Here is a 25528-nt window from a genome sequence, read left to right as displayed (position 1 = left end):
AGTGGTTCTTGACATGGGTTCGATTGAACCATAAGGTTCAGTGAGTTGGTCTCCGGAGTTTGGAGGAATCTCCACTGCGTAGGTCAGAACACACCCGGATATGCACTGTGGGTGTTGAGTACAATTGTGGCAGAATGCCTATTGAGGTATATGGGGGTCAGCCAAAACCCTAAACATGACAAGCTGGACCTGTGGCATCACAAAATTTAGGATGCACAGCGTTTTAAGCATCTTTGTTACCAAAATGTTATGCCTACTAGTGGAGCGGTGTCTCTGTGCGCCGGCACGCCCAGAAATGCGCACTGCGGTCGACCAAATTCCCAAACACGGAAAACTAGACTTCCGCCTGCACAAAAAATGAAGTTACGCCTGTTCTTACACTGAGCGCGCATGCGCTAATCCATCAAATTAGGGCTAAAAAAGTCCAGTCCCATTGAGCTCAGTACATATTACAAAAAAAAGTCAAAGATTCCAGAAAGCAAATAAATTCCCAAACCTATCACCTGTTGTCTGTAGAGAGTCAGCTTGTCATCTATAGGGTCGCTTCTCATCATCTTTTTCTCAATCAGCTGATTTATCTGGGAGTCAACATCTTTAATCTGCAAAAACCAAGAGTACTTTTAAAAATAAGTTTAGCATAGGTGAAAGAATACAGACTTGAGAATGGCATCCAGTGCCTGACCTTGTCCCCCAATTCCAGGAGGTCGCCATGGCCCATGGCGGGCTCTGATGCCACTTTCTGAAGGTACTGTACTGTACGCCTGAGAACCTCTAACTCTTTTGGGAGCTTCTCAGAGACCATGTATGAATTGATCTTGATCTTCTCTTCGAGCCTTTTCATTAAGCCTTGGGAAGATAAGTTGTAATAGATTTGGAAAATGATTGCATTTCAAATTGAAAATTCTAAAATGAGGAAGTAGCTATTCTCTTGGCATCACACTAAAGACGCTGTGACGAGGACAGGAATTTAAAAAAAAACACGACACTTTGACATGAGATCACATGATTTCAAAGCAATTGTATTAATGATCCTTTAAACCTGCTCTGCGGCCTGCTGAAGAAAAGAGCAATACTTACTATCTGGACTGGCATCGGCTGCGGCCTGTCGCATGTCCTTCAATTGCTGCTGCATTCTCTGCAGCCTCTGCTCTGCCTGAAACAGCTAAACACAAGTAGTTAATTTATTAGCATGGATCAATAACAAAACCGTACATGCAAACTCTTTTCCGAAGTTAAAGTATATATACACACAATAGATTATAGATACAGATTTAGCCCAAGTTTCTTGGTAAGAGTGTGTAAGGCAAGGGTATCCAAATTTGGTCCACGAGGGCCGCTGTGCTGCAAGTTTTTCCGATTTCTTTCCCCGACACATCTAATTCAAATGATCAGGATCGTTAACGGGCTTCTGCTGAGTTGATCGTTTGGATCAGATGTGTCGGGGGAAGAAACCTAGAAAACATGCAGGACACTGGTTCTTGAGGACCGACTTTAGGCACCCCTGGTGTGAGGAGTTATAGTTAGTACAAGCGAGGGTTGCAACTTGTAGTGGTTATACTAAAAGAAAGGCTGGGTCATGTATAAAATAAAAGAAAATGACACAGAACAGAATTGTGTGATGTTTAACATTTGGCTAGAATTTGTGCTTCATTATATACACTTGTGATCAAATATAGAAATACTGTAATGGTGAAGGCATTTATGATGCATGTTTTATACATACACATTACATTTTATCATTGTCTTGATCAATACTACTGTACTAATTTACTCATGACCGTTGTGTTCTTTCAAAGTGAGTGCTTGAAAAATGTTGTCATGAACCGTGTTGGGAGTAAAGCATTACAAAAGTAATATAATAATATTGTAATGCATTACATTTTGCTATACCATTGCGGTAATGTAAGGCATTACAAGTAAAAACCTAAAAATATTTTACCCAGCACAAATGACAGTAACACACATTACAGTGCATTATAACCTATAGCCCCCCCAAAAAACCTTATAGCCTAAATCCTATAAATTTATAATAATAATTGAAGCAGTTGATGATGAATGCAGTTCATTTGGTTGTCTTGAGATGGCGCTGGTGTATTGATGGTATGCAAAGAACTTTGTTTAAGATCTTTTATTTGTACGTTTTTATTTTACATTTCCAGCGATCCAGGCATCATTTACTAATCCAAGTAAGCAATGATATTTATTTTAGGATCATTTTGAGCAAGTAAGTTTACTTAAAGGGACACTGTGGAAGATTTGACAGTTTTTCACTACAGACAGCAGGAGGTGCTGCATTTACGGTATCCATAAAAAACATGGCAGCCTCTGAAGAAGTGCCACCCCCCCATGTAATACAATTTAATGATAACTAGACCTACGATTATATTTAAAACATACTTTCGGCCGGTAAGAACACATTTATTTGCACATTTTTCCAATTTGTAGTCATTAAATTTATTCCTTCCGGTCTAAATTTTACACAGTGTCCCTTTAAGTTTAGTTTAGGGTCATTTCACTAGACGTGTAATGAGCGTAATGAGCAACATTTAGATTGCCAAACCCATATTTCCAGGTATGCTGGTAAGAGTAATGTAAAAGTAATGCAATAAATACAGTAATATTATAATGTAACTAATAATAATAATAATAATAGATTACTGTTTAAGTTCCTTGCCCAACACTGGTCATGAAGCACTTTTGAAAATATTAAAAAAATAAATAAAAAAGAATAAAGATAATGTAAGGCTTCATGCTGCTCTTGATTTTTTTTTTTAAGAATATTGAAACATGGTTGTACAACCCAACATCTTAATAACTAATGATTTCCACCCATTGGCCACAAAGTTAGACATCATTAGCGTTATCGGTGTGTCTTAAGAAAGTTTTGATTGATACTGTTATAGATGTACAAATTTAACAACTTTTCTGTTTTGTCTTAGTTCACAATTCTACAAAATTCAACCTAACATATAGAGGAGCATATACTGTAGTCAAGAAATATGATTTTTGATCCAAAAAAAAAAAAAAACTTGAGATAGTTTTTCAATTGACAGTGGCGATATACTCTATGTAGCTGCCTAAGGGGCAAAGTACTGTATCACAAAACTCTCCTCCATTGCAAACTACAAACACAATGACAAACCGTTTAAATGTATATTTTCATTTAAAAATTTGTTCATCCCAGACAGAATTTGTTTTAGAAATGTGTTTTTCTTTTTCACCACTAATAAAATTTGAAGTGAGTGTTGAGATGTTATAATTTAATGTACACAAAAGATTAGTGTGTCAATCAATTATAAGGAAAAGAGTTGCAAAACTGAAAACGTTTTACTTGGTTCTTTTGTTCTTGCTTCTGGTGGGCCAAATGTTCTTCCCTCTTCTTCTCAACTCTCAGCTGTCTGGCCTGCTCCAGCATCTGTTGATGGTTGGACACTGACTCCACCTAGTGGAGGAACAAGTACACATTGTAATGGTTGTACATGTCAAGTAACTGTGATATGCGGAGTCAGGTTTCACCTTTTGGAATGACTTGGGTGTCAGATCAACAGCCCATCTAGCTAGCTTACCAAAACAACTTCATAAGCTGTTACATCCCTGTCAAGTCTACTACTTGAAGCTGAACATTTATGACAAGGGCATTCCTTTGTGAATCCAAACGCCATCCCAGCATTACAAGAGTAAATGCTCCTTGGCAGAGTTGACTCACCCTCTTTTTCAATCTTTCCACACGTTTAATTAGTGGTCCCTTCTCCTCTTCCATTGCACTAATGTCCTGTTGCAAAACAACAAAAATACAGTTTTTTTTGGTTTGTTTTTTTTTTGGGGGGGGGGGGGGGGGGGGGGGGCGGGTCAACAGCTACAAAGCCACAAAGGAAACAAGGGATTTATTCTCCCAATAACTCAAAGGGGAAATCAGGTTAAAAAAATACAATAATGTGCTAGCTCCACTATACTGAACATGGCATGTTGATTAATATTACATTTGTAAAATACAAATTAGGCAACAAAATAACTTCAGTTTTATTTATTCCAGGGGGTGGCCACCTTGCCAGTTGCAGTCTACTGAAAATGACATTACAGTTATTCATAGCTCAGGTAATGAATGACCAATCACAGATCACAGATCACAAACTTAGAAAACATATGGGCCGTGATTGGTTGTTACCCGAGCTTTGCGTAAATGAGATGCCATTTTCAGTCAACAGCAAGTGGCAATATAGCCGACAAATAAGAATGCATACAACAAAGGGATTTTGCTGCTTGATTCATATTCAACAAAAAGTAATAGCAATCATGATTTCTTGTTTAGATGAGTTGTGGTGCATACTAGAACAGATTTTAAAGAACATGCTTGACTTGACTTCCCCTTTATTGAATTAATCATGAATTAATTTCTTTGATTTCTGCGGTGCTATCCATTTGATTTAAAAGAACAAATATTTACCCTTCTGATTTCTGCTGTAGAAAATCCTGAAGTCCTGAGCTGCTCACATTCCTTATGGTTGGCCTTAAATCCTTCCACCAGTTCTTCATACTAGGAACAAGCATGCATGAATGAGCTCTTTTACAACGAGAAAAGAAAATCTCATGGCCTCATCCATTAGTGAGATTTAGTTTGTGTATGAAAACCTGGTGATATGTGTCACTGATGACGTCATCCGCCAGGAACTCTGCAGGAACATCAAGTTTAACAAGAAATCGAGCTAGGTAAGCTCTCTTCTTGAGCTCTGGGACCCTCTGCAGAAGCCAGTGCAGGATGGGATGGACAGCAGGTTTGCTGCCAACCACAAGACCCTGTCTGAAGCTGCTCCTTAAGCGAAACAAAAACATTTTTTGAGTCTAAAATTGCCCACTCACACATCAGAATTCTGTTATTATCAGATGTTTCATTACACCGTAAGCACAAATACTTACAGCTCAGACTGATTGCCAGGTGGTTTGTACTTCAGCATCCCAAGCAGAGCACACATTCTCTTCGCGGTTTGTTCGGGCATTTCCTCGCGAATATCAATAGCTTGCTGAAAACAAGATTGATTTATTCATCGCAAACTGGTGTAGCGTAACAATTGTTTCCGATAAACAATAATAGGTTAGGTAATAAACTTCGAAGTGCATACCTTTGGGTCTACTTCGGCTAAGACGTCATTTAATATCTGAAGCAGCTGCATCGGTTCAAGGGAGTCAAACGTGATTAGATTAAAGTTTTTCTTAAACGGATCTTTGTTTAGTTGTTCGACAATAAATTTTAGTTGCTCACTCATCGTTCCTCGATTCGTAGGTAGTTAATATAATCACTACAAACCTCTCGCAAATTTGGCTCAGGCGTCGGCTAACTTGAGCTAGCATACAATATCCGCCCCTGAGACTAATGGTGCATTTAAATGTAGTGAATACGTAGGACCTTCAAGGCTTCAACTACCTTAGCGATTTTAGCTAAATTAAATCGTCGTCTTTGTCCGCACAGATCCCTCATGCATAAAAACATATGTTAAAAATATCCGTGCCCTTACTTTAGAAAATATTTTCTATTTCCAAACTCAAGGGTTCATGGAATACAGAGCACTTTACCAGACCCACAAATTAATGTTAAGAAGTCGTTGATATTTGCATGAGACATGCCAAGTGCAATACATTTTTTGAAATGTCTCTACCGTATATAAAATCACATATCGTTTGCACTGGTAACAAAGTTATATACGAAAACTCACAGGCGCCTGTTTTCTTTTCTCACTAGAGACCTAAAAATTTTACTTTCAAGTCTAACGTGAATGTATCACTATCTCTTCGCGTTGGTGCAGTTACCGTGGATACCAAAACTGTTCCGGGTTGCTAGCCAATCGAATAGAAGCTGCCCCATCCATTATTATTATTATTATTATTATTATTATTATTATTATTATTATTATTATTATTATTATTAGTAGTAGTAGTAGTAGTAGTAGTAGTAGTAGTAGTAGTACTATTATACAGAACAGCTCACCAACTCTTCACTTAAACCTCGTTGAACACTACTTGAACGTTCATGCTGTTTTTGTCCGAACCTTTGAACGTCAGGTGGCGATGTTGAAGGTTTTTTTTTTTCTTTCTTTTTTCTTCCCTAGACCAGCTTTACAATTATTGCAACACCGACCTTTGGAGTGCCGAGAATAATCCGCGCATAATGTGTCGTTGTTTCCAAACTACTTTGCTAGCTTTGGGAAGTAGGATATTAAGAGGAGGTGAAAAGTTGCCTGTCATACATTTCCCACGTCGAATTGGTAACACACGCGAAACCGTTTTCACTCTAACCACATTGCTGGGCAACTCGCGTGTTATTTTCACTGGTCTCTCACCAGACTCCGTCGTAATAGTAAGTTTAGCTTTATCGACTCTTTCGAATTTAGTGTAAGACTGTACACATAATCACACGGATGCCCCGCCTCCTCTGCTGCGGCCGCTTTTCGACGAGGAGACAAAACACTAGGGTGTTTCGAGTCGGTCTTAAAGCAAATAGAGACGGACAGACGACCTCTGGAGAGTAAACATTGAAAGGAAAGAGCACAAGATGTTTCTTGGACTTGTTCTGGAGTAAAGACCCTGGGCTTGTGAGTTGTGTTTTGTTTTATGCATGAATGTAAGATTTTCTTGATTGTCTACGGGACCCACACGTTTTCCCGTCTTTTCATTGCACCATGGAGATTATAGTAGGACATTGAAAGTTAAGTTCATCATGTCATTTTCGGGGAATTTTGTTTGTATTTTTTTTGTAAATAGTATGTGTCAAGAATAACAATGGTTGAACCAGTCGGGTTTTTGGAAGCTTGGAGAGCCCAGTTTCCTAATTCGGATCCGCCAAGCATGGAACTCAGCTGTATGGGAGATATTGAACATGAACTGGACAAATGCAAAACATCCATCAAGCACTTGGAGAAGGAAGTAAACAAAGAGCGCTTTAGGATGATTTACCTGCAAACTCTTCTTGCAAAGGAAAGGAAGTCTTATGATGGCCAGCGTTGGGGATTTAAAAAGTGTTCTCAGGCAAGTGATGGAGCCCTTCCCTGCAGTACAGACAGCCAGATACCTCGCAAAGAGGAAGTACCAGCAGTGCAGCGACTGACAACATCTGTCAAGACACAAAAGTGGACACCACATGCAGAGGGAGAGGTTGAGGGTGCCAAACAGAAGGATGAGGAGACACCTGCCCGCCAAGAGTCCGACATCTCCGATTTTCCAGTGGGACAGTGTTCGGTGGCAGCTCTCAGATCAAACTTTGAGCGCATCAGGAGAGCTAATTCAAATACAGCCGGAGATGGCAGAGGGCTGTCAGTGATCGAAGGAACAGACAAGCCTTTCTATGTGAACATGGAGTACCATCATGAGCGAGGACTGGTCAAAGTTAACGACAGGGAGGTGTCCGACAAGATCAGCACGCTTGGCTGTCAGGCCATGCAGATGGAACGCAAGAGGTCTCTTTATTCCGTGCCAGGGAGCCTGTCAGCCACTACAGGTAACATAAACAAATGTGTCCAATGGGGCCAATCCACTGAGGGGAATATCAGTTCTAATGGGTCATATGATGAACCAGAGGTCACCCATTCCACAGCAGGGAAGTCTGAGACACAACCAGCTGAGTGTCAACCATACACCAGCGTGTATGTCGGCGGAATGATGACTGAGGCGGACACCCGAGTGATCCACATAAGAGACCACAGCATAGAGGAGAACAGCCATCTAACTTGGCCTCGTTGCACTCGATCTACCAACAGCTTTGATGATGATGGAGGAGGAGGATACACTCCAGACTGCAGCTCTAATGAAAACTTGACATCCAGTGAAGAGGACTTCTCCTTAGGCCAGTCAAGCCATGTTTCCCCCAGTCCCACAACATATCAGATGTTCAGGGACAAAAGTCGATCACCTTCCCAGCAGTCATTTGACAGCAGCAGCCCACCCATGCACTACCAAAAGCATCTGAAGGAGGAGGTGGAGGTGACTGAGCCCAACAGAGTACATCAAGCAGGTCAGCCTTGGCCTAGCGATGGGGATTCTACCACATCCAGTAGGACCTCCCATGACAACAGCGTTCGAGGCGATCTGGGTAAGTCTGCTTGGTATACCCTCTCTTTTAAAACAAATAGAATTTTTTTTAGTTGGTTTTGTAATTACCCGTAAAACTGTACAATTTTATACATTGCCAGCATTATCTTTCTTACATACGGTGTGTAATTTGAGCAAGGTTATCTTTATATAAACAGTAAATGTCATAAGAAATATCCGACAAATTATGGCCCCTTTCATAGCAAAACAACCCAAAAATGTAATGGACGATTTTCAAACTCTTGGTGTATGTGAATAAGTTCTGCATAGGCCATAATATGGTCCTCAATTTGCTACGTCAGTAGTTAAGTACTGCCCCAGTACCTCCCATGGAGACTAAACACACTCCCACATTCTCTCAGCTGTCAGCAGGTCACTGGGCCGACTTCATGAAAGAGGGGTGCCAGTCACATTGTGAAAGGCAGGGTTTAAGACAGACAAGCGTCTTAATACTGGGTTAGAAATATAACCACCAATATAGCACATTTTATAAGACGTTGAATCGCTCTTGTGCCTGAAATGATATATCGTCATGTATTTACCTATAGTTAACTCTAAATACTGTAATTCCCCAAAAATAAGACACACCTGTGTATAAGACGCAGCCTTAATTTGGGGGTTAAATTTTGGTATTTTCCATGTTACCGTGTATAAAATGCACCAACACTTTGGCAACAATGTAAAAACTATAGCAAAACAGAATAAATCTCTTCTTTTGTAAACTCTTCATATATTCTTATGTTCATATTCGGCAGATATAAACTTGTTAGGTGTTAAGTTGAGCGTGTTTCAAATTTCCCCACATTCATGAGTGGTCAGTGAATGCCTCGCTAGTGTTAAATGCGCTCCAAGCAGTTGTTTTTCTTTTTCCTCACGATGACATTCGGGTTCATTTTACCATAAATAATCTGAAGTTGAGCAGCATCCAATGTGTTACCAAGTTTATAATTGTATGTGTATAGGCCAAAAGATCGCAAATAATAGATGAGTCAAATGGCTGACAGATCAACCCTCCACGAATGGTGTCGAATTAACAAAAAAATAAATAAAAAATCTGATGCTACCGTTTATAGGACGCACCCGTACTTTTTGCCTTCAACTGTGTGTGTGTGTGTGTGTGTGTGTGTGTGTGTCGGGGGGTCTTATATATATTATGGAATTATGGTAATTTAAACAAGCACGATATAAGCAGTTAAAGTTGCAATAGTGAAATATGTTAGTTCTCAGCCAATGGCCTTGCAACAGAATTAGTCACATTTCTGTCTAAAATGTACCTGCAATCTGTCTAATGAAATTACTACCCAACACACTAACTCCAAGCCTAAATGTTTTCTGGCCAGGATTATGATGCAGTTTGTATTCAACACATGACGTTCTTAACCTGCATCGGAGGGAAATAATGAGATGGCTGATGTGACCTACAAAAGCTAGGCTAGGTTTAATGAAATGCGTATTCTTCACACAATAATGAGCAGTAAGAAACATTCTCCCCAAAGCCCGGTGGTTATGAATGTGAATTCATTGCAGCTTTAATCATGTTTTGCTGAACACAACATGGTATTAAAAAAAAAAATCGGCTATAGCTTGTAAAGCAAAATATATATTGATTGACATGCTGCAATGATCACTGATGGAGATTGAGATTTTTTTTTTTTTTTAAACTGACCTTCACTCTTTCACCCTCTCCTGCTCTTGGCCCCACAGAGTGCTAGAATGCGCTCACAGAAAGACTACAACAGAGGCAGCTCGTGCCCCTGGGCTTCCAAGTCACTTTAGCCTTGTCCACTGAGTGTTTTTGTGTCAGCCCACATCAGTGTTGTCCTTAATGCCGAGTAATTAACCTGAAGGGGTTTGTCTTGCGTGATAAATTTAGGGAATCTCTTTTGTCATGGGAGGTGGGTAAAGAAAAGCCTTGACTACTCATTCAAAAAAGGGTTGAATGGCTTAAGACTTGTCACGCGGCTTCCAATCAAACTACTGGCCATCGGTGCTTCCTGTTGTTATGCTCAAACACAATAGTGGAATCTGTTGTTGTGAACAAGTATTGACATGGTAACAATATAACTATGTTAGGTGGGATAAGGAGAGTGGTTTGGCCGACTTGGGAATGCCATGGACAGGAGTCGGGAGTTAGTTAAGGATTTTTATTGTAGTGATTGTGTAATCCCCTCTATATTGGGTTGAAGTTGAACGTTCTGTAAAAAGGGATAGGGATAGAAAGAATTGTTTGCCAATGCCCCTTAAAAATCATCAAATGGCAGTTGGATTAGGCAGATGCACAGATTGTGTTGTTATATAAGGTGATCCAGTTCAAAGCTCTTCGACACAAAGCATGTAACAAACAGGCAGATACTTTATAAATGACTTGAAATACATGGCATTAAATTAACCTAATATTTCACATTGAGGAACAGTTCAATCAGCCTAATCCAGATTTGATCTCATCCAGCCCACCCATGATCTCAGTTTTTTTTGTTTTTTTAATTTTGCTATGAAAGCAAAATAAAATATCAAACAAGCAATACATTTTTTTTTTTTTTAATAGAAATACACAGCTCTGGCTTACGGAGCCAGAGCTGGCGTGTGTGACCAGGACAAGCAAGCATGAGCAAGAGCAATTTGTTTGAAAGCAATGACGTTTCCTCATGCGAGCAACATTCATATTTCTTGCTTTTGTGGCGGGAAGAGAGAAATTTGCCAGAGTAATGATCTGGGATCCCCATCTATTATTGACGATTACGTTCAAGTTAGTGGTTGGTGCTCTAAATTTGAGGATATTTTAAAAACCTAGAAACATTGATGAACATTCTTAACATTTTTTATGTTGTTTAGTCTCATACAGTATATGCACACACTGTATCAATTAAAATGTATATGTTATTTAAATAAGACATGCTCGTAATAACCTTGAGAAAAATAAACTAAAAAGAACAAAAACATATGTTCAAATAATATTTATATTATGTTTGAACTGTAACATTATACCCCATGTACAAAGTTTGCCCAAGTATCAAAACGAAACACTTTCCTTCTTCATAACAATAATTTTGATTTGCATTGACTACAAATGAGTTTTGCATGATGCAATGGCTCTCAATTGCTATTCCAGGTTTCTCCTAATCCCTTGAAAAAAATGAAAAGTTGTTCATCTGTAGTGTAAATGCATTACATTTTAGATTTTCCTACATGAATCATGTATGGCACCCCACCTGAAAAACAAACAGGCTTTTATAACCCAGCCCTTAGTTAGTAGCTCATTTTCTTTTCAAAATTTGTAGCATGCTATTCAGGGCAGTTTTATATGTCCTACAGCAATTTCCATGAGCACACCAGTATAACTGAGTGCTTGTTCATTGATAGATGTTTTCGCACAGGCAAAGCAGTTCTTGTGACTTGCAACTTGACAATAATGTGTGAAATCAGTGAAGTTCCCCTGACATCACCTTGTTTGACGCTTACTGTTAAAAATCTTCACGTCACCGGCTCAGTGGGTAGTGCCCTTGAACGGGGGAGTGCTGGCATAAAGGCACAGCTGCATGTTGAGCCTTGTGTGATGAATTACCAGATGTCTGGATTTGCGTTGTGATGCTGTAATAACATTTGTGCACACGTAGCTGGATTAAGATTTGGGCAGGGAGTTGGGTTAAAGCACGCTTCCAATAAACTGGCCTTTGTTGTGGTTAGGGACTTGCAGTGAGCAGTCGCAAGGTTTAGTGTTCTAACTCTCATTAAAAAAGAGAGGCTAAAATTGTAGGTTGCCCTCGAATATAAATGATGCTACCTTGATCTTATTGTCGTAAAGAAGCTTTGTACCCTGCTTTTTTGTGGAGTATAAACCTAAGTATAGTAGATAGATAGATAGATAGATAGATAGATAGATAGATAGATAGATAGATACTTTATTCATCCCCGTAGGGAAATTCACATTTCCAGCAGTATCCTCAAGTCGAGATATAAAATATGAGTATATGGTAAAGCCTGAAATGCCCTGCATATCTGATGGTTTATTATTTAAAATTTAAAACTGGATTTTTTTCTGCATACATGTGCACTTTTTGCACCAAGCAATGCTTCGTATCAGTCACAGAAAACAAGCAGCTGCATTGCTGTGTCGTGTAGACACACCACTCTGGGCTTTTCGATGAAAAGGGGAAAGATTCTTGTCTCCTGGTTTTGCGTTATCTGGGGGAATTGTCAAGCAAGGATATAGACAAGAGTCCATGATTAGCTATGGACCCTTGAACAATACTGACTCTCTGTTGGTTCAATTTTGCCATAATTAATTATCATCATCAACTGTTAAATGCCGGTCCCAAAGGTTTTCTGTATAGCGGCTGATTATGTGGACTATTTTAGGGTCTAAGTGAAATAGTGTCGGTTTGTCTGTCTATCCTGATTATGACGTTCAAGAGACAAACACTACTACTCCTATTTATGCAATTGTATGTCAGTATGCAGTAAAACATTACCTCTGCCAATTGCAAATGTAAAAATGAAAGAAGTATTGTTTGTTGTGTTTTTTTTTTTTTTTAGTAAATGAGACTACATTTGGTTTCCGTGAGACTCTGTGGATGATTAACATATGAACAAGAAATGATAATATAATATATATAATAATATATATTAATATATAGATTGTTTTTTTCTCTTTTTTGCTGTTTGACTCAGTGGAACTATGTCTATTCCTGTCCACTGGCTGAAAATATTCTCCGTGAACCACAAATAGATTGCTAACCAACTAAACAAAAATATGTTGTTGTTTTTTTTTGCCACTCAGCTGAACTTAATGATGTTGATATTTTATGAACTGGAATTAGTCTCCCTTCACAGCTACACATTTGCAACAGTTAATAAGAACTATTTACAAACCTTTGACCAGTACTTCAGGGGTCAACACAAACGCAAATGTGGCCTTGAGAGTGTATGCGTACTTGGATGTCACAACAGTCATATGTGATGTGTACTGTGTAAAACTAGAAGATGCAACATCATCACATCACACACCAACTATGTGCTGCTATGAGCACCTTCAAAATAAACATACCAAATAGGACATGGACAACAGCTGTAGTAGGCTTTTACTTTGAAGTTGGGCTTTATAGCTGTGGTGGTAATACGACTTTGCTGTTTCACTTAAACACAATAAGTGGTTCATCTATTCACTTACAGAATGTTTACAATATCTAATCAAATAACTAGGCTTCTGTATCCCATTTTAATGGTTGGTATGTTACAATCCAAAAAAAGAATATACCTGCCTTTAACGTAACATTTACCATAAAAAAATGAGTTCTTTTAAATGTATCCCCTTTAAGTTTGTGAGGGGGGTTCCAGTGAGGGCTGGACGCCGCCAACGGTGCCCTTTATCACCGATTCTGTTCATTACCTTCATGGACAGAATCTTTTGGCACCCCTGAAGCGTTGAGGGGGTCCGGTCTGGGAGTCTCAGCATTGCATCTCTGCTGTTTGCGGATGATGTGGTGCTGTTGGTTTCTTCAGACTGTGACCTACAACTCTCATTGGAGCGGTTCGCAGGCGAGTTTGGAGCGGCTGGGATGAAAATCAGCACCTCCAAATCTTAGACCATGGTCCTCAGTTGGAAAAGGGTGAAGTGCCCTCTCCGGGTCGGGAACGAGGTCCTGCCCCAAGTGTAGGATTTCAAGTATCTTGGGGTCTTGTTCACAAGTGAGGGAAGAATGGAGCGGGAGATCGACAGGCGGATCGGTGTGGCGTCTGCTGTAAGGCAGACTCTGTACCGGTCTGTCGTGTTGAAGAGAGAGCCGAGCCGAAGGGCGAAGCTCTCTATTTACCAGTCGATCTACGTTCCTACGTATGGTCACGAGCTGTGAAAGAACAAGATCCCGGATACAAGCGGCTGAAATGAGTTTCCTCTGCAGGGTGTCCGGGCTCGCCCTCAGAGTTAGGACGCCTCCCTGGTGAGGTGTTCCGGGCATGTGTTGCAAAAATTTCTACATTTCAGTTTTTTTTTTTTTTTGGGAGGGGGGGGGGCAAGTTGGAGTGAAGAGTGTATGTTAATTAAAAAGAAAATGCTTTCTGTACCCACTGTAAGAAAGAGCTGACTGCTCTGCATTGAACAAAATAATTGGTCACATAAAAGCAAATACTTTTTTTTCAAAGCCTTTTTCAAACCCTAAAATCTAAAATAACAGATGTATTTTGCAAATATATTTTCAGTCACTGTCAGTCTTTATATAACTTCATATGAAGTTACAGTATGCAAACTGTGATGACTATACTGTACATCAGCAAATATGGTCATGATGTACCTCCCCCCAAAAATTGGGCTAGCAAATCCTGTGCTGTGCGACCAATTTAAAAAGTCAGTAGCACCAGAGCTACCTGTACAAAAGGTAATGTGGAGCCCTGTACTGTATGATAGTTGAGAACTTGAGACACAGACACGTTTGGCCTCAGTGTGGGTTGAAGGAGCCACTGTCATTGTAGGAATTTATGAGTTGTCTTCAAATTATATCAGAAGTAGTGCATCGGGGATCCCCTATTCTGTATTCTATGCTTCGCTCATACGCTGGAGTCTTGGGCCTAGTCAGTCAACTGATCACAGGTGAATCATTGAATCAAGCCGTTTTCAAGTGCCTGTGGCACCTCTTGCCATGGCAGCTGGTTTTAGACCAAGTCCTTACTAGCAGTCAAATGCAGGGTCAGTAATATTTGAGATCCATCAGCAAAGCTCAGACAAATCTATCATTGTACCTGGATACTAGCATCTTAAGTGTAGAGGTCATGGAAGCTAAAGAATGCAGCCTCTCCCTTTCCTAGAGTAAACGCTGGCCCACCGGTCGAAGTGCTGGTCACAGTCATGGTAAGATGGTCTTGCCTCAGTGTTCATGGAAGATACACCTGTTTCTCTGTGCGGCATACAGTGCACAGTAGTCAAAAGCTGGCAAACAAATTATGACAGCAGGTCCGGCATCGCCAGCTGCTCTCACAGAAGACTGTGAATAGGCTCCTTGTGTTCCTTATCTGTGAACAGAAAAAAAGCACATTGTAGAAAAGAACTAAGCCAGGTTGTGCTCATTGCTCACTTGCTCACTCAGTTAAGATGTTTACAGAAATGCTTAGACCTAGATTATTGGAAGAATAAAATCTTTTGCATGTTTATGAGCTTGTAGACCTGACTCATTGGTCCTCCCTTGTGCTCAGCTTCAGCGTCTCTGGTCCTGCCATCTCAGCTCCCCTCCTTGGTTACACTCAAAGAGCCCTCTGTGCTGTGGGCTGGCAGGCAAGTGCTAATGGAATGTCTCAGCTGCCTGCAGGGTGTGGAGGGAAACGAATAATGAAATGTTAAGTGTGGTATGAGTTCACCTCTCATGACAGCCTGACCTGTGGCACTTGTTGCAGTACTACTCAACACAGTTTGTTTTAGACAAATATGAGGCCGTTCAATGTGAGCTAATGGGAAAGCAAATGTCTTAAGAAACAAACAAAGGCAAAACTCAATTTGTTCACAACTAACTAATCAAAGAAACAGAAAACAAAAAGCGAGCAAGGGACTGGAGGGAACAGTAAGCTAATTTATTTATATACAGTGAACCGTAAACACAAAAGAGTTTCAAAAAACTTCACAAGACCGCGCATAAGAAATATTAATGGTATCTCCTGGTCCACACAACCCACAATTCTTTTCACTATTTAGTGATTGCATCACAAACACCACCTGAAAGTATGCTATTTTGTTTTGTTTTTTTTCCTTTTAAGGCTGAATATCACTGTTACTATATATCTGCGTTTGTGTTTCAGACACCATTTGCAAATGAATCATGATTCTATTTTACCAGAAATTTTTGAACGACAAGCTACTACTTTATTCACACGCTTTGAACATTGTGTCTTAGTGTCTAGTGAGGCTAATCTGCAGTTCTTTAGTAGCTACCATGGGGAAATCTCCCAGTAAATAAAAGGAGATGCTATTAAATTTTTTAGTTTGAACTGTTCTTTTACTCGTCACGCTCCGCTAGTAAAACTAATTAGGCATATTACTATTGTGTTGGCGTGGTATTCAAACAAGCCGATTGTGTCAGTGTTATATTGAAAACATGTTGATGATGCTCTTATTTCTAAACCTGCAGACATAGTCATTCTGTGTTGAAGGCATGATGTTGCTGTAACCAAGTTGTTTAAAAAATAAGTTTTAAAAAAATCAAAAATTGTAAAAACTTCCATGTACCTTCTTTCTGCATAAATACACGTAAAGTTACAATTCCAGGCATATACAAACAAAAACACATGACAAAATAAATATGGTTTTGTTGGTGCGGTGTAAAATCCAAAAAATACTGTAAAAGTAGGCTTGTTTACTGTACTGTAGTTTAATTTTTTTGCACCTCTGACAAAAAACATTTGTTAGTTTTCTAAGGGTTTGAAGACTGTTCACAAGTCTAAAATGTACATTATAATGTTTGATTTTACCATCACAGTTAAGTTACTTATGTTAAACATATCAGATAAAAAAGACTTAATGTTATAGTATATAGGAGAGTGTTACACAAAAATGCCTTTATGTTAATTGAATTCTAATGTCGTTATTTGTTGAAAAATAAAACAAAAACAAACATACATACATTTGTGTTTCGTGAAATCCAGAAAAAAGTTTTGAAATAAAGCAAATATTTGTTTACTCAAAAATGCTATTATTATTTTATATTTAATAAAAAACTTAATCCTTAAACTTAATGTTAAAATGTATTGGAAAAACCAGTTAAAAAAAAAAAGTCAACCTTTTTTATGTATCTTTCAACACAAAAGAGTCTCAAAGGGCTTCACAGTTCCACAACAGCAACCCCCTGCACCAAACTCAAGTTGCCATTTTTAAGCAGTGTTTATGGTAGTTGCTGAAAGTAACTAAAAAGTAACTTGTAACCTAACTTACCTTTACAAAGAAGTAATCAGTGAAGTAACTCAGCGACATAAGCTCAAGAAATCAACTAAGTAACTTACTTTTTTCAAAGTAATTGTGGCAACACTGACTATGATATAGTAATTAATTTAGATTGCAAAACCAAAAAAAAAAAAAAAAAAAAACATCAGTGCTGTCCCAGCAAGCCTTTTTGCTTCATTGTCTTTACTAATTGAAACTACTGGGCTTTGATTATTTTACTTATACAGCACTTTATAGTCAGTGGTCGCACCACTCTAAGCTATTTCTACACACTGATTAGTAGGTGCACTGGGCTGGGCGGCCTCATCCTGACCGATACCATTCACCAACCAGCACTTATTTTAGGCTGACCAATACAACAGATGAGAGACATGTGCGAGTGGTTCTTGCTGCTTTCACTGGCGGTGTGGTTTTAAGGTCTCATACAGTACTGATGTACTGATGTTTGGCATTGCATTTTATTACATTTGCCTCATTTACATTTATTAAGAGATCCTCCAGCAACAGGATGTTACAGACACACTCCAAGTAGTTTCTGTCATAGATTAAATTTTACTACACTTTGCATTGCACATCTTGTAAAAACAGTCGGTCTTTAAGGTCCTCTCATAATATGAAAAATTATTGTCATGTCTCACAAAGTGTTTTAATTGACATGACAGTGTGTTTGCAAATTGTTTTATGTTGGTAGTTGTCTTGCGTACTGTGTGGTTCTTAAGGTTGCAAATTAAGCATGTAATGCACTCTTTTTTGCCTCAGTTGCTTCAAAGAATGATTAACAATCTACAGGAAATTCCACAGTATCTAGATGTTTTGCACAATCGATTCATTTTCTATTCCGCCTGGCCCCATTTGGGTCATGTGTGCGTTGGAGCCTAGCCCAGCTGACGGCCAATGGGTGATCAGTAAATCACTTGGTACATATAAACAAACATTCATTTACATTAACCTTCATTCACACCCATGATAAATGTTGAGTCTTCAATTAGCAATTTAGCAAACATATTTTAGGATTATGAGGATAAAGAAGAACACACTCAAGCACAGGTAGATTTGATTCAAACCTCAGAACTGTGAAGCAGACACGGTAACCAATGGAGCACCGTGGTGCCCTTCTTAACAACCAATTTAATGCCCATCATAATTACAAGGGGTTTTTACAGTATTCCTGATTCTTCTGTTTGTTCTAATGATTGATTTTTCCATCAGAGGAGCAAAATATATTTATATTTTTAAACATCTTGCATTAATCTCTGTTTATTGTAGTGCTGTACCCAATATTAGATTGTCATTTGAGTGCTTTTGAGTAATCATTTACCTTCATGTGGCTTATTGTGTTGGAGTCTTGTGTCATGGGATTCAAGTTGGTTCTTTTTTAGTGGGATGACCTAAATCATGACTTGGGACGATTTGACCCACAGGTTGCTGAAGTGGATCACAAATTACAGCACTTACTCCTGATTTCTTTACTTGAAATGGAGTGGTTAAGATTATACTAGTATTGTGTGACTTCAGTCCACACTTTGTCTCTTTGTCTTAATGTGTTGTTCAGCTTGTTGCTTTTTAAAAAGGTGTCATCTTTCTTTCTAGATCCTCACAATATTCACACAGGACCATGACATCTTTCATTCATTGTATTTATTTTTATTAATGTCTTCTTATACTGTGTCAAATTTTATTTATGTAATTCTGAGCTAAATCCATCACTGTTATCTAGTTAATGATTATTTTTAAAAGCATGCAGGAGAAACAAATGCCTGAGGTATAAAAACACAGATCAATTAGCTCTCAGTGCACTGGCCCGTGCCTTTTTCCAGAAGGCATACAGATGTTCATGGATGCCACTACAGTTTTCTAATTGCTGAACTGAATCAATATACGTCTTTACTGAGTTTTATAGTGGTCGAGTTCTACTTTTATACAGATTACATATCATCCGAAATAAAAGATTGTGATGTTTTTCGTTTAAACTCAACAATGTAGTGAGATGTCTGCATTAGCTGTGTATACTGTATGTCATCACAAATATTCACTTTCGATCCAAATGTTGAAGGATGATGTTGGCATGGCAAAATAAGAACCAATGATTATCTGGGTTTAGGCTGACTCTCAGATTTTGTAACAGTCTCAGTTGTACATCTGTCGCTGGCCGCCACCAGTTTATCTCCCTGGATTAGGATTAGAGATTTGACTAGGTCTTTGCTTTGTCATCAATAGCACAACCCAAAAGTCAACCTTTCATTTTTTTTTCATAAACTAAAGAAACCAATACTGTTTACTAGTGACTGATGAAATTCTAGAAAGAAAGAAAGAGGGAGTCAAAACTTGAGTCTCTGGTTTCGCTTCTGTGTTTTATGCATCGCACACTCTAGGTGGAAATGTAGGGAAAACGTGTGTGTTTAGCACAAAAACACCAGGAATATTTGAAACAAATTGCAGTCCGATTAAATTCTTGAAAGCACAAAATTACAGAGTTCAGACAAAGCCTGAAGCAAACACTGCTTCCCTGATCCACAGCTGGTGGGCTCAACGCTTACGTAAGGTCATTAGAGGGTATTTATTACAGCTTCATTGCATGGATGAAACCATTATGAGTTGCTTTAGGAAGAGACAAGGAGTACATGGACCTGGCTATACAGCTGCAGAATGTTTTTTGATACTTGTCAGTGGAGACACTGCTAAAAGTGCTTCGCATACACCTGCATACACTGAAAAAAGAAAAACTAGAAACTTGAAAAACTTGAAAAATGTTCAAATAAACCATCACACCCACTATTTAGGCTTCAATCGTTTTAAAAATATTAACCTAGCCAATATAAAGGCTTAGATCAATTTACAAATATTCAATATGATTTATAAAATGATCGACTCCTCAATGTTGGCTGTGATGATTTATTTCAATGCTTTTAGTCAGTGTAATGTCAAGAATTCTTTCAGATTAACCTGAAAAAAACATGTAAACCATAGTATATATTTTACTCTCATCTCAAAGATCTAAAATGGTCATAATGGTAACATACGGTATCGTGATGTTTTAAGCTTTCCACAGTGAAATATATGCATATACGTAAATTATTTTACGTAAATTTGGCACATCGGCAATTTAACCTCATATTAAGTATGAGTTTTATGGTATCGATAGTTGTAACCCATAAGTGAAAAGTCATTTTTATTGAAGCCGCACTTCTCACCTTGTGGCTGCCTCTCCCCCTTCATGATGTCATTCATTGCTGACCGGCCACGAAAAATCCAACAATCCATCATCTTGACTGTTTATCCTCACGAGGCTCGCAGAGCGCTTGAGACTTCCCTAGCGGAGTAAATAAAGGAACCACAAAAAGCCATCTACTGACATTATAATACAAAACAGTGTCAAGAGACCATACTCACTAAGAGCTGTTCCTCCTCCAGTGCTCATTTTACCTCTGAAAAGTTTTGGGTTTCTGGAACTCGGAATACTAAAAAACTATGGGTCCTAACAGAAATGTTTGGACTCCCCAAAATTGCGTGGTTAAAAAGGACAAAATTTAAGGTCCAAGACGTGAGAAAAAAGCAACAAAAGATATTAACAAATGTTACAGTAAAATGGATTAAAATAATAGAATGAACATACATGTGGCCTCCGTCATCATTTTCTTCATAGATTTGACATAATGGTCCATTTTGGTAGAAAAGTCCGATCAGCTTCAATATGTCAACATGTGTTCCTCTTCTCAATCTTACGAAGCATCGGTTTCGTTTTGGCTCATTGTTGCCTGATTGTGAATTACTTGACTTGCCAGTGATACTAACAAAATTGTCGAGTTGATGTTGTTTCGGCCCTAAAGATAGCACTTTTTGGAGGCTCTTTTTCTATAACCAGACCCCACAGACGAAATCTCAGGTCAATGAGTCAAAATGAGAAAACATAACCTGCGAGATCAAAATAAAAAAAAGGGAACTTTAAAAAAAAAAAAAAAATTCTTTCACATTTACGATTATTTAAGTTTTGATTTGTAAGGAACATGCTTGTTTCCCCCAAAATAACATGTGGACAACCACTACTCTTTGAAGCTAGATACATTATATAGCTGTTATATTACAAAAGAAAAAATGATGAAATGTTATTTCTAAGGAAATTGTAGTACCAAACTATGTATAAAAAATGTTGCCCAAATGAAAAATTTCTTGCTACATTTTCAACAAAAGAGAGATGAAAATAAACTTTTTCGAGTGAGCAGCTATATTGTGTTTGCAAAGCATGGAAGGCGTGTCAGTTTTTTTAATCTCTGAGCATATTGATAGAATTATCAATCACAATCGTAACATGTTTATTTTAAATGTTTGTGAGTAGGCATGGGACAATATCTCTATCTGACGTTATCATTAGATAACCTTGAGCAAAAGTAACACTGTCTTGAAATTACAGCTCTAAAATAGATCATTTTGAAATTTGGGGGGTAAATAGACATTTTTCTAGATGATATAAACCATTTTATTCATAGTATAAATGCACAACAATATTTTGAAAGATGACTGATTTGAAATTAACTACCATCGAATGATAGTAGATTATTTCAAATCAATCGTTCAACGACCATGTGTATTAATTAATAGTGCAATGGAAATTCTATCATTTCATGTCAATGAGTGTCCCTCCTTAATAGCCCTGTTCTGTCTGTCAGTCTCACATTGGCGCCAGCTCGTTTTCGAAAGCCAAAAACCCCTCTGACAGCTGACTTCGTTTGTTTGGACCGGGGGAAAAGTTCGATTGGTTTGCCTTCTTGACCTACACTTTAGCCCGATAGACGGCTCGCGTCCTATATTGAACGATATCCGATATAAAGTAGTATCAAAGTAGCAATTGGCTAAGGCAGCCAAAGAATGTGAGTCACATGAAAAGTTGCCGGCTGCACTTGCCTCGTGTGAAACAATTGTTTAGCAACTCCCCTACAAATAACGTTGCGTCCGGAGGATGCACGATGAATTGAAAATATGCGTCCCGCGGCATTAATCATGCTTTGGGGATATGGCGTTATATTTGTGCCACAATTATGCACGCGCGGAAAAAAAATTTGAGCGTTGAAAATAAAACTGAGCGAGCGAAAACAGATTTTGAGCGCAGAAAAAAAGTTCTTGAAAAGAAGTTTCTCGCTCCAAATTCCTTTTTGCTCGCTCGCAATAGCCCTCTCTCGCTCAACATCTATGGCGTTATATTTGTGCCACAATTACGCACGCGCGGAAAAAAAAATTGAGCGGAGAAAATCAAACTGAGCGAGCGAAAACAGATTTTGAGAGCAAGAAAAAAACTATTGAGCGCGTAATGATAAGAGTTTGAGCGCGCGCCGATGGAGTTTGAACACAGAAAAAGAAATTGCTCGCTCAAAATTCCTCTTTGCTCGCTCGGGATAGCCCTCTCTCGCTCAACATCTCGCTCTCGCTCGCGATACTCCTCTCTCCCTCGCTCAACATCGCGTTTGCTCAACATCGAGCTCTCGCTCGCTCGAGTCGTCCTCTGCGCTCGCTCAGTTCTGTTCACGCGTTACGTTTGTGCCACAAAACCAGCCAATCAGAGCTTGTAAAAGCACTTTGATTGACACAGCTTAGTATCCAATGAGATTGCTTGTACGCTATCCGTTGACGCACTCTCGTTTGCCCTGTGTCCACCCGAAAAGGGCAAACGAGTGTGCGTCAACACGGACTTGGGCTGGAGAATTACTTTTAATATTATTATTATTACTGTATTGTATCATTTGACAGAAATACCTTGTTAGTTTTTGTACTTTAATAATATAAGCCCACCCCTCCCGCCTACGTCGATGTGACGCACTCTCGTTTGCTCGTTCCGGGTGAACACAACAAGCAATCTCATTGGATACAAAGCTGTCAATCAATGTGCTTTTACAAGCTCTGATTGGCTGGTTTTGTGGCACAAACGTAACGCGTGAACAGAACTGAGCGAGCGCAGAGGACGACTCGAGCGAGCGAGAGCTCGATGTTGAGCAAACGCGATGTTGAGCGAGGGAGGGAGGAGTATCGCGAGCGAGAGCGAGATGTTGAGCGGGAGAATGCTATTGCGAGCGAGCAAAAAGGAATTTTGAGCGAGCAATTTCTTTTTCTGTGTTCAAACTCCATCGGCGCGCGCTCAAACTCTTATCATTACGCGCTCAATAGTTTTTTTCTTGCTCTCAAAATCTGTTTTCGCTCGCTCAGTTTGATTTTCTCCGCTCAATTTTTTTTTCCGCGCGTGCGTAATTGTGGCACAAATATAACGCCATAAACATCTCGCTCTCGCTCGCGATACTTCTCCCTCCCTCGCTCAACATCGCGTTTGCTCGTCATCGAGCTCTCGCTCGCTCGAGTCGTTCTCTGCGCTCGCTCAGTTCTGCTCGGGCTTTACGTTTGTGCCACAAAACCAGCCAATCAAAGCTTGTAAAAGCACATTGATTGACAGCTTGGTATCCAATGAGATACCAAGCTCAGGCGGGGCTGATCCTGAGAGCGCAGAATAAGCAAGGGTTGCTTAGAATTGAATCAATGAACGGAACCTACACTTTGGGGGGTTTTAGGGTGAGAAATCAAAATTGCAATATGGTTAAAAATAATCCAAGTTTAATTCCCATCATACGGCCCCTTTAAATGAATTTTGAATGCTAGGCAAGGCACCTTTATTTACACAGTGCCTAATTACTGTGCATTTAAAAGTAAAAAAAAATACAGTACAAGAAATAATGTGAAAAAATGCTTTGTAAGAGCTCAGCCATATAGTGATGCAGGACAATTATTGTCGTTCTTAACCTAAGGGAAAACCCAAGTGTTCCTCCAGTGACGATTGTAATGTCTTTGGGTCAGTGCAAGGGAACTTCTCTCCCAGTGACAACCATTGCCATGGTTACTGCTCCACTTTGTCAGCCTCATTTCCTGTGAATGCAAAAAAAAAAAAAGACAATTATTACTCAGAAAGTGAGAAGAAAACTCAGCTGAGTACAGAATTAAGGTGCCCTTTTATATTTATGGATACATGACAGCTCTAACTGTAGGCATAGACATATGGTGATGGTTAAAGTAATACTTACACACCTCCTTTCTAAAGATAGCAACTTGCTCATGAGGCCACAGTCTTCTACTGCCAGTATTGGAAAATATTTTATGTCGACTTTCTGGTTTATCTGGAAGAAATATATAAGCCTACCATATGTAGCAGCCCGTCCCATTCAGGTTGCGTGGCTGCCATCTATGTACTGTCACCGGCCGTAACCGGATCTCGTTCGGCGTCACTTACTGTATCTACATCACTTTTGACAAAGACAGACTTGGGTATGAGTAAAACGACTAATTTAACCGTAAGCTTGATGTTAGTTATACTACCCTCACAAAAACACCACTTTTTTTTCAAGTCGAACAAAAGCAGGGGAGCGGAAACTGGGAAATGATTTTGTTCACAGATATACAACAATTACTATTGAGTTAAGCAATGTTAGTTAAGATTTTTTACAGATTGTAAACAACATTTCTTAGGGATGAAAAGAAAGGTTAAACTCTTGATGCAATGAAAACTGTATTATGGAAAACAAACTGAACCACTCTACATGAAAGTGATGAACATGAGACACATTTCTTAAATCATTCAAGGGATTGTCTTGACAAAGTTAATCTTTGAAAAATCCAAAGTTGGTGTACTGTAAATATGGTACATTATAGAACATGCCATATTCTGTAGGTGGAACTGGAGCCTGTTTATTTAATGGTGACCTTGTGCAGAAGCCTTGTTCTCGCTTTGATTATGAAGATGTAATACCGAATGCCTCGGGACAGAGCTACATGAACCTTTCTTCAGTAGCAATTCTTATCACGACTGTGAATAAAAACATTTCTATTTGATGTCGCTTTTCTTCACACAGTCATTTTCAAATGATACTCCATTGAACACTCAAAGCACTCTCAGAATGACGGAATATCTAAATGTTCCATGTTGCTTGTTGTGTTATTCATAAGAGATACAGAAGATAGTCTTTGTCTCTGGGGCTCCTGAGAGGACGTTTTATTCTTCCATTAGCAGAGCTGATGTATAATCTCACTGGAACACAGAGTGGCCTTTCACACAGGACTTCCCCTGTTTACTAAAGCTAGCTGCTTGGCCGGTACTCATCTCTTCCTCTTCACACGTCTATCCCTCGCTGTTGAGTCCTCTCTGTTTGTGGAAGTCTTTTGTCACAGGGTCTCGGTAGATGTCACTATGGTAAATGCACTCATATTCCCCAGTCTCTCCAGGGTGACTTAGCTTTGTCCTCCCGTGCTTTCCGGAATCCGCTCTTTCCTGTTTTCAAGCTTTTTATTAGCTTCTCTTTACAAACCTGTCACCACTTTGCTGGATTCATGATTTTTTTTTTCTTGACTTCCTGAAATCACCTTTTAAAAAGCAATCAGCCATCTCCAAGAAAATAATGCTGAAAATTCGGACAAATGATGGTGTCTCGGTGAGTCAGGGATTGCATGCAGTGATTACAGGATGCTATGTTGATGTTTCCTGTGCCCTTAAGTAGGAACTCACGGTGT

The 25528-nt window shown here is 39.1% G+C and overlaps 2 protein-coding genes and 1 long non-coding RNA gene across 3 annotated transcripts in view; 1 reads left to right on the top strand and 2 right to left on the bottom strand.

Annotated features, from left to right (window-relative positions):
- The window catches only part of ift81 (intraflagellar transport 81 homolog), a 19041-nt gene extending 13297 nt beyond the window's left edge, over nt 1-5744 (bottom strand). The window contains exons 1-9 of the mRNA XM_088436180.1: nt 5118-5744; nt 4915-5018; nt 4630-4810; nt 4445-4534; nt 3707-3772; nt 3332-3442; nt 1078-1162; nt 683-846; nt 504-599 (exon numbers count right to left, since the gene is read on the bottom strand). Of these exons, the coding sequence (XP_088292306.1) occupies nt 504-599; nt 683-846; nt 1078-1162; nt 3332-3442; nt 3707-3772; nt 4445-4534; nt 4630-4810; nt 4915-5018; nt 5118-5261 (1041 nt within the window). The 5' untranslated portion in view covers nt 5262-5744. The remainder of the gene's footprint in view (nt 1-503; nt 600-682; nt 847-1077; nt 1163-3331; nt 3443-3706; nt 3773-4444; nt 4535-4629; nt 4811-4914; nt 5019-5117) is intronic.
- A 754-nt stretch (nt 5745-6498) lies between these two features.
- Nucleotides 6499-25528, top strand: part of LOC148430136 (breakpoint cluster region protein) — a 41391-nt gene continuing 22361 nt past the window's right edge. The window contains exons 1-2 of the mRNA XM_088419736.1: nt 6499-6584; nt 6754-8077. Coding sequence (XP_088275862.1) covers nt 6772-8077 — 1306 coding nt within the window. The 5' untranslated portion in view covers nt 6499-6584; nt 6754-6771. The remainder of the gene's footprint in view (nt 6585-6753; nt 8078-25528) is intronic.
- LOC148430137 (uncharacterized) lies at nt 14177-17250 on the bottom strand. Its single transcript, XR_015866174.1, has 3 exons — nt 16985-17250; nt 15230-15365; nt 14177-15078 (listed from the first exon to the last, which is right to left on the bottom strand). It is a non-coding gene; the product is annotated as an uncharacterized LOC148430137 (long non-coding RNA).

This window comes from Hippichthys cyanospilos, chromosome 1 (assembly GCF_059441005.1).
Source record: "Hippichthys cyanospilos isolate Australia breed blue-spotted pipefish chromosome 1, RoL_Hcya_1.0, whole genome shotgun sequence".
Lineage (NCBI taxonomy): Eukaryota > Metazoa > Chordata > Actinopteri > Syngnathiformes > Syngnathidae > Hippichthys > Hippichthys cyanospilos.
This window is presented reverse-complemented; position numbering and strand designations above follow the sequence as displayed.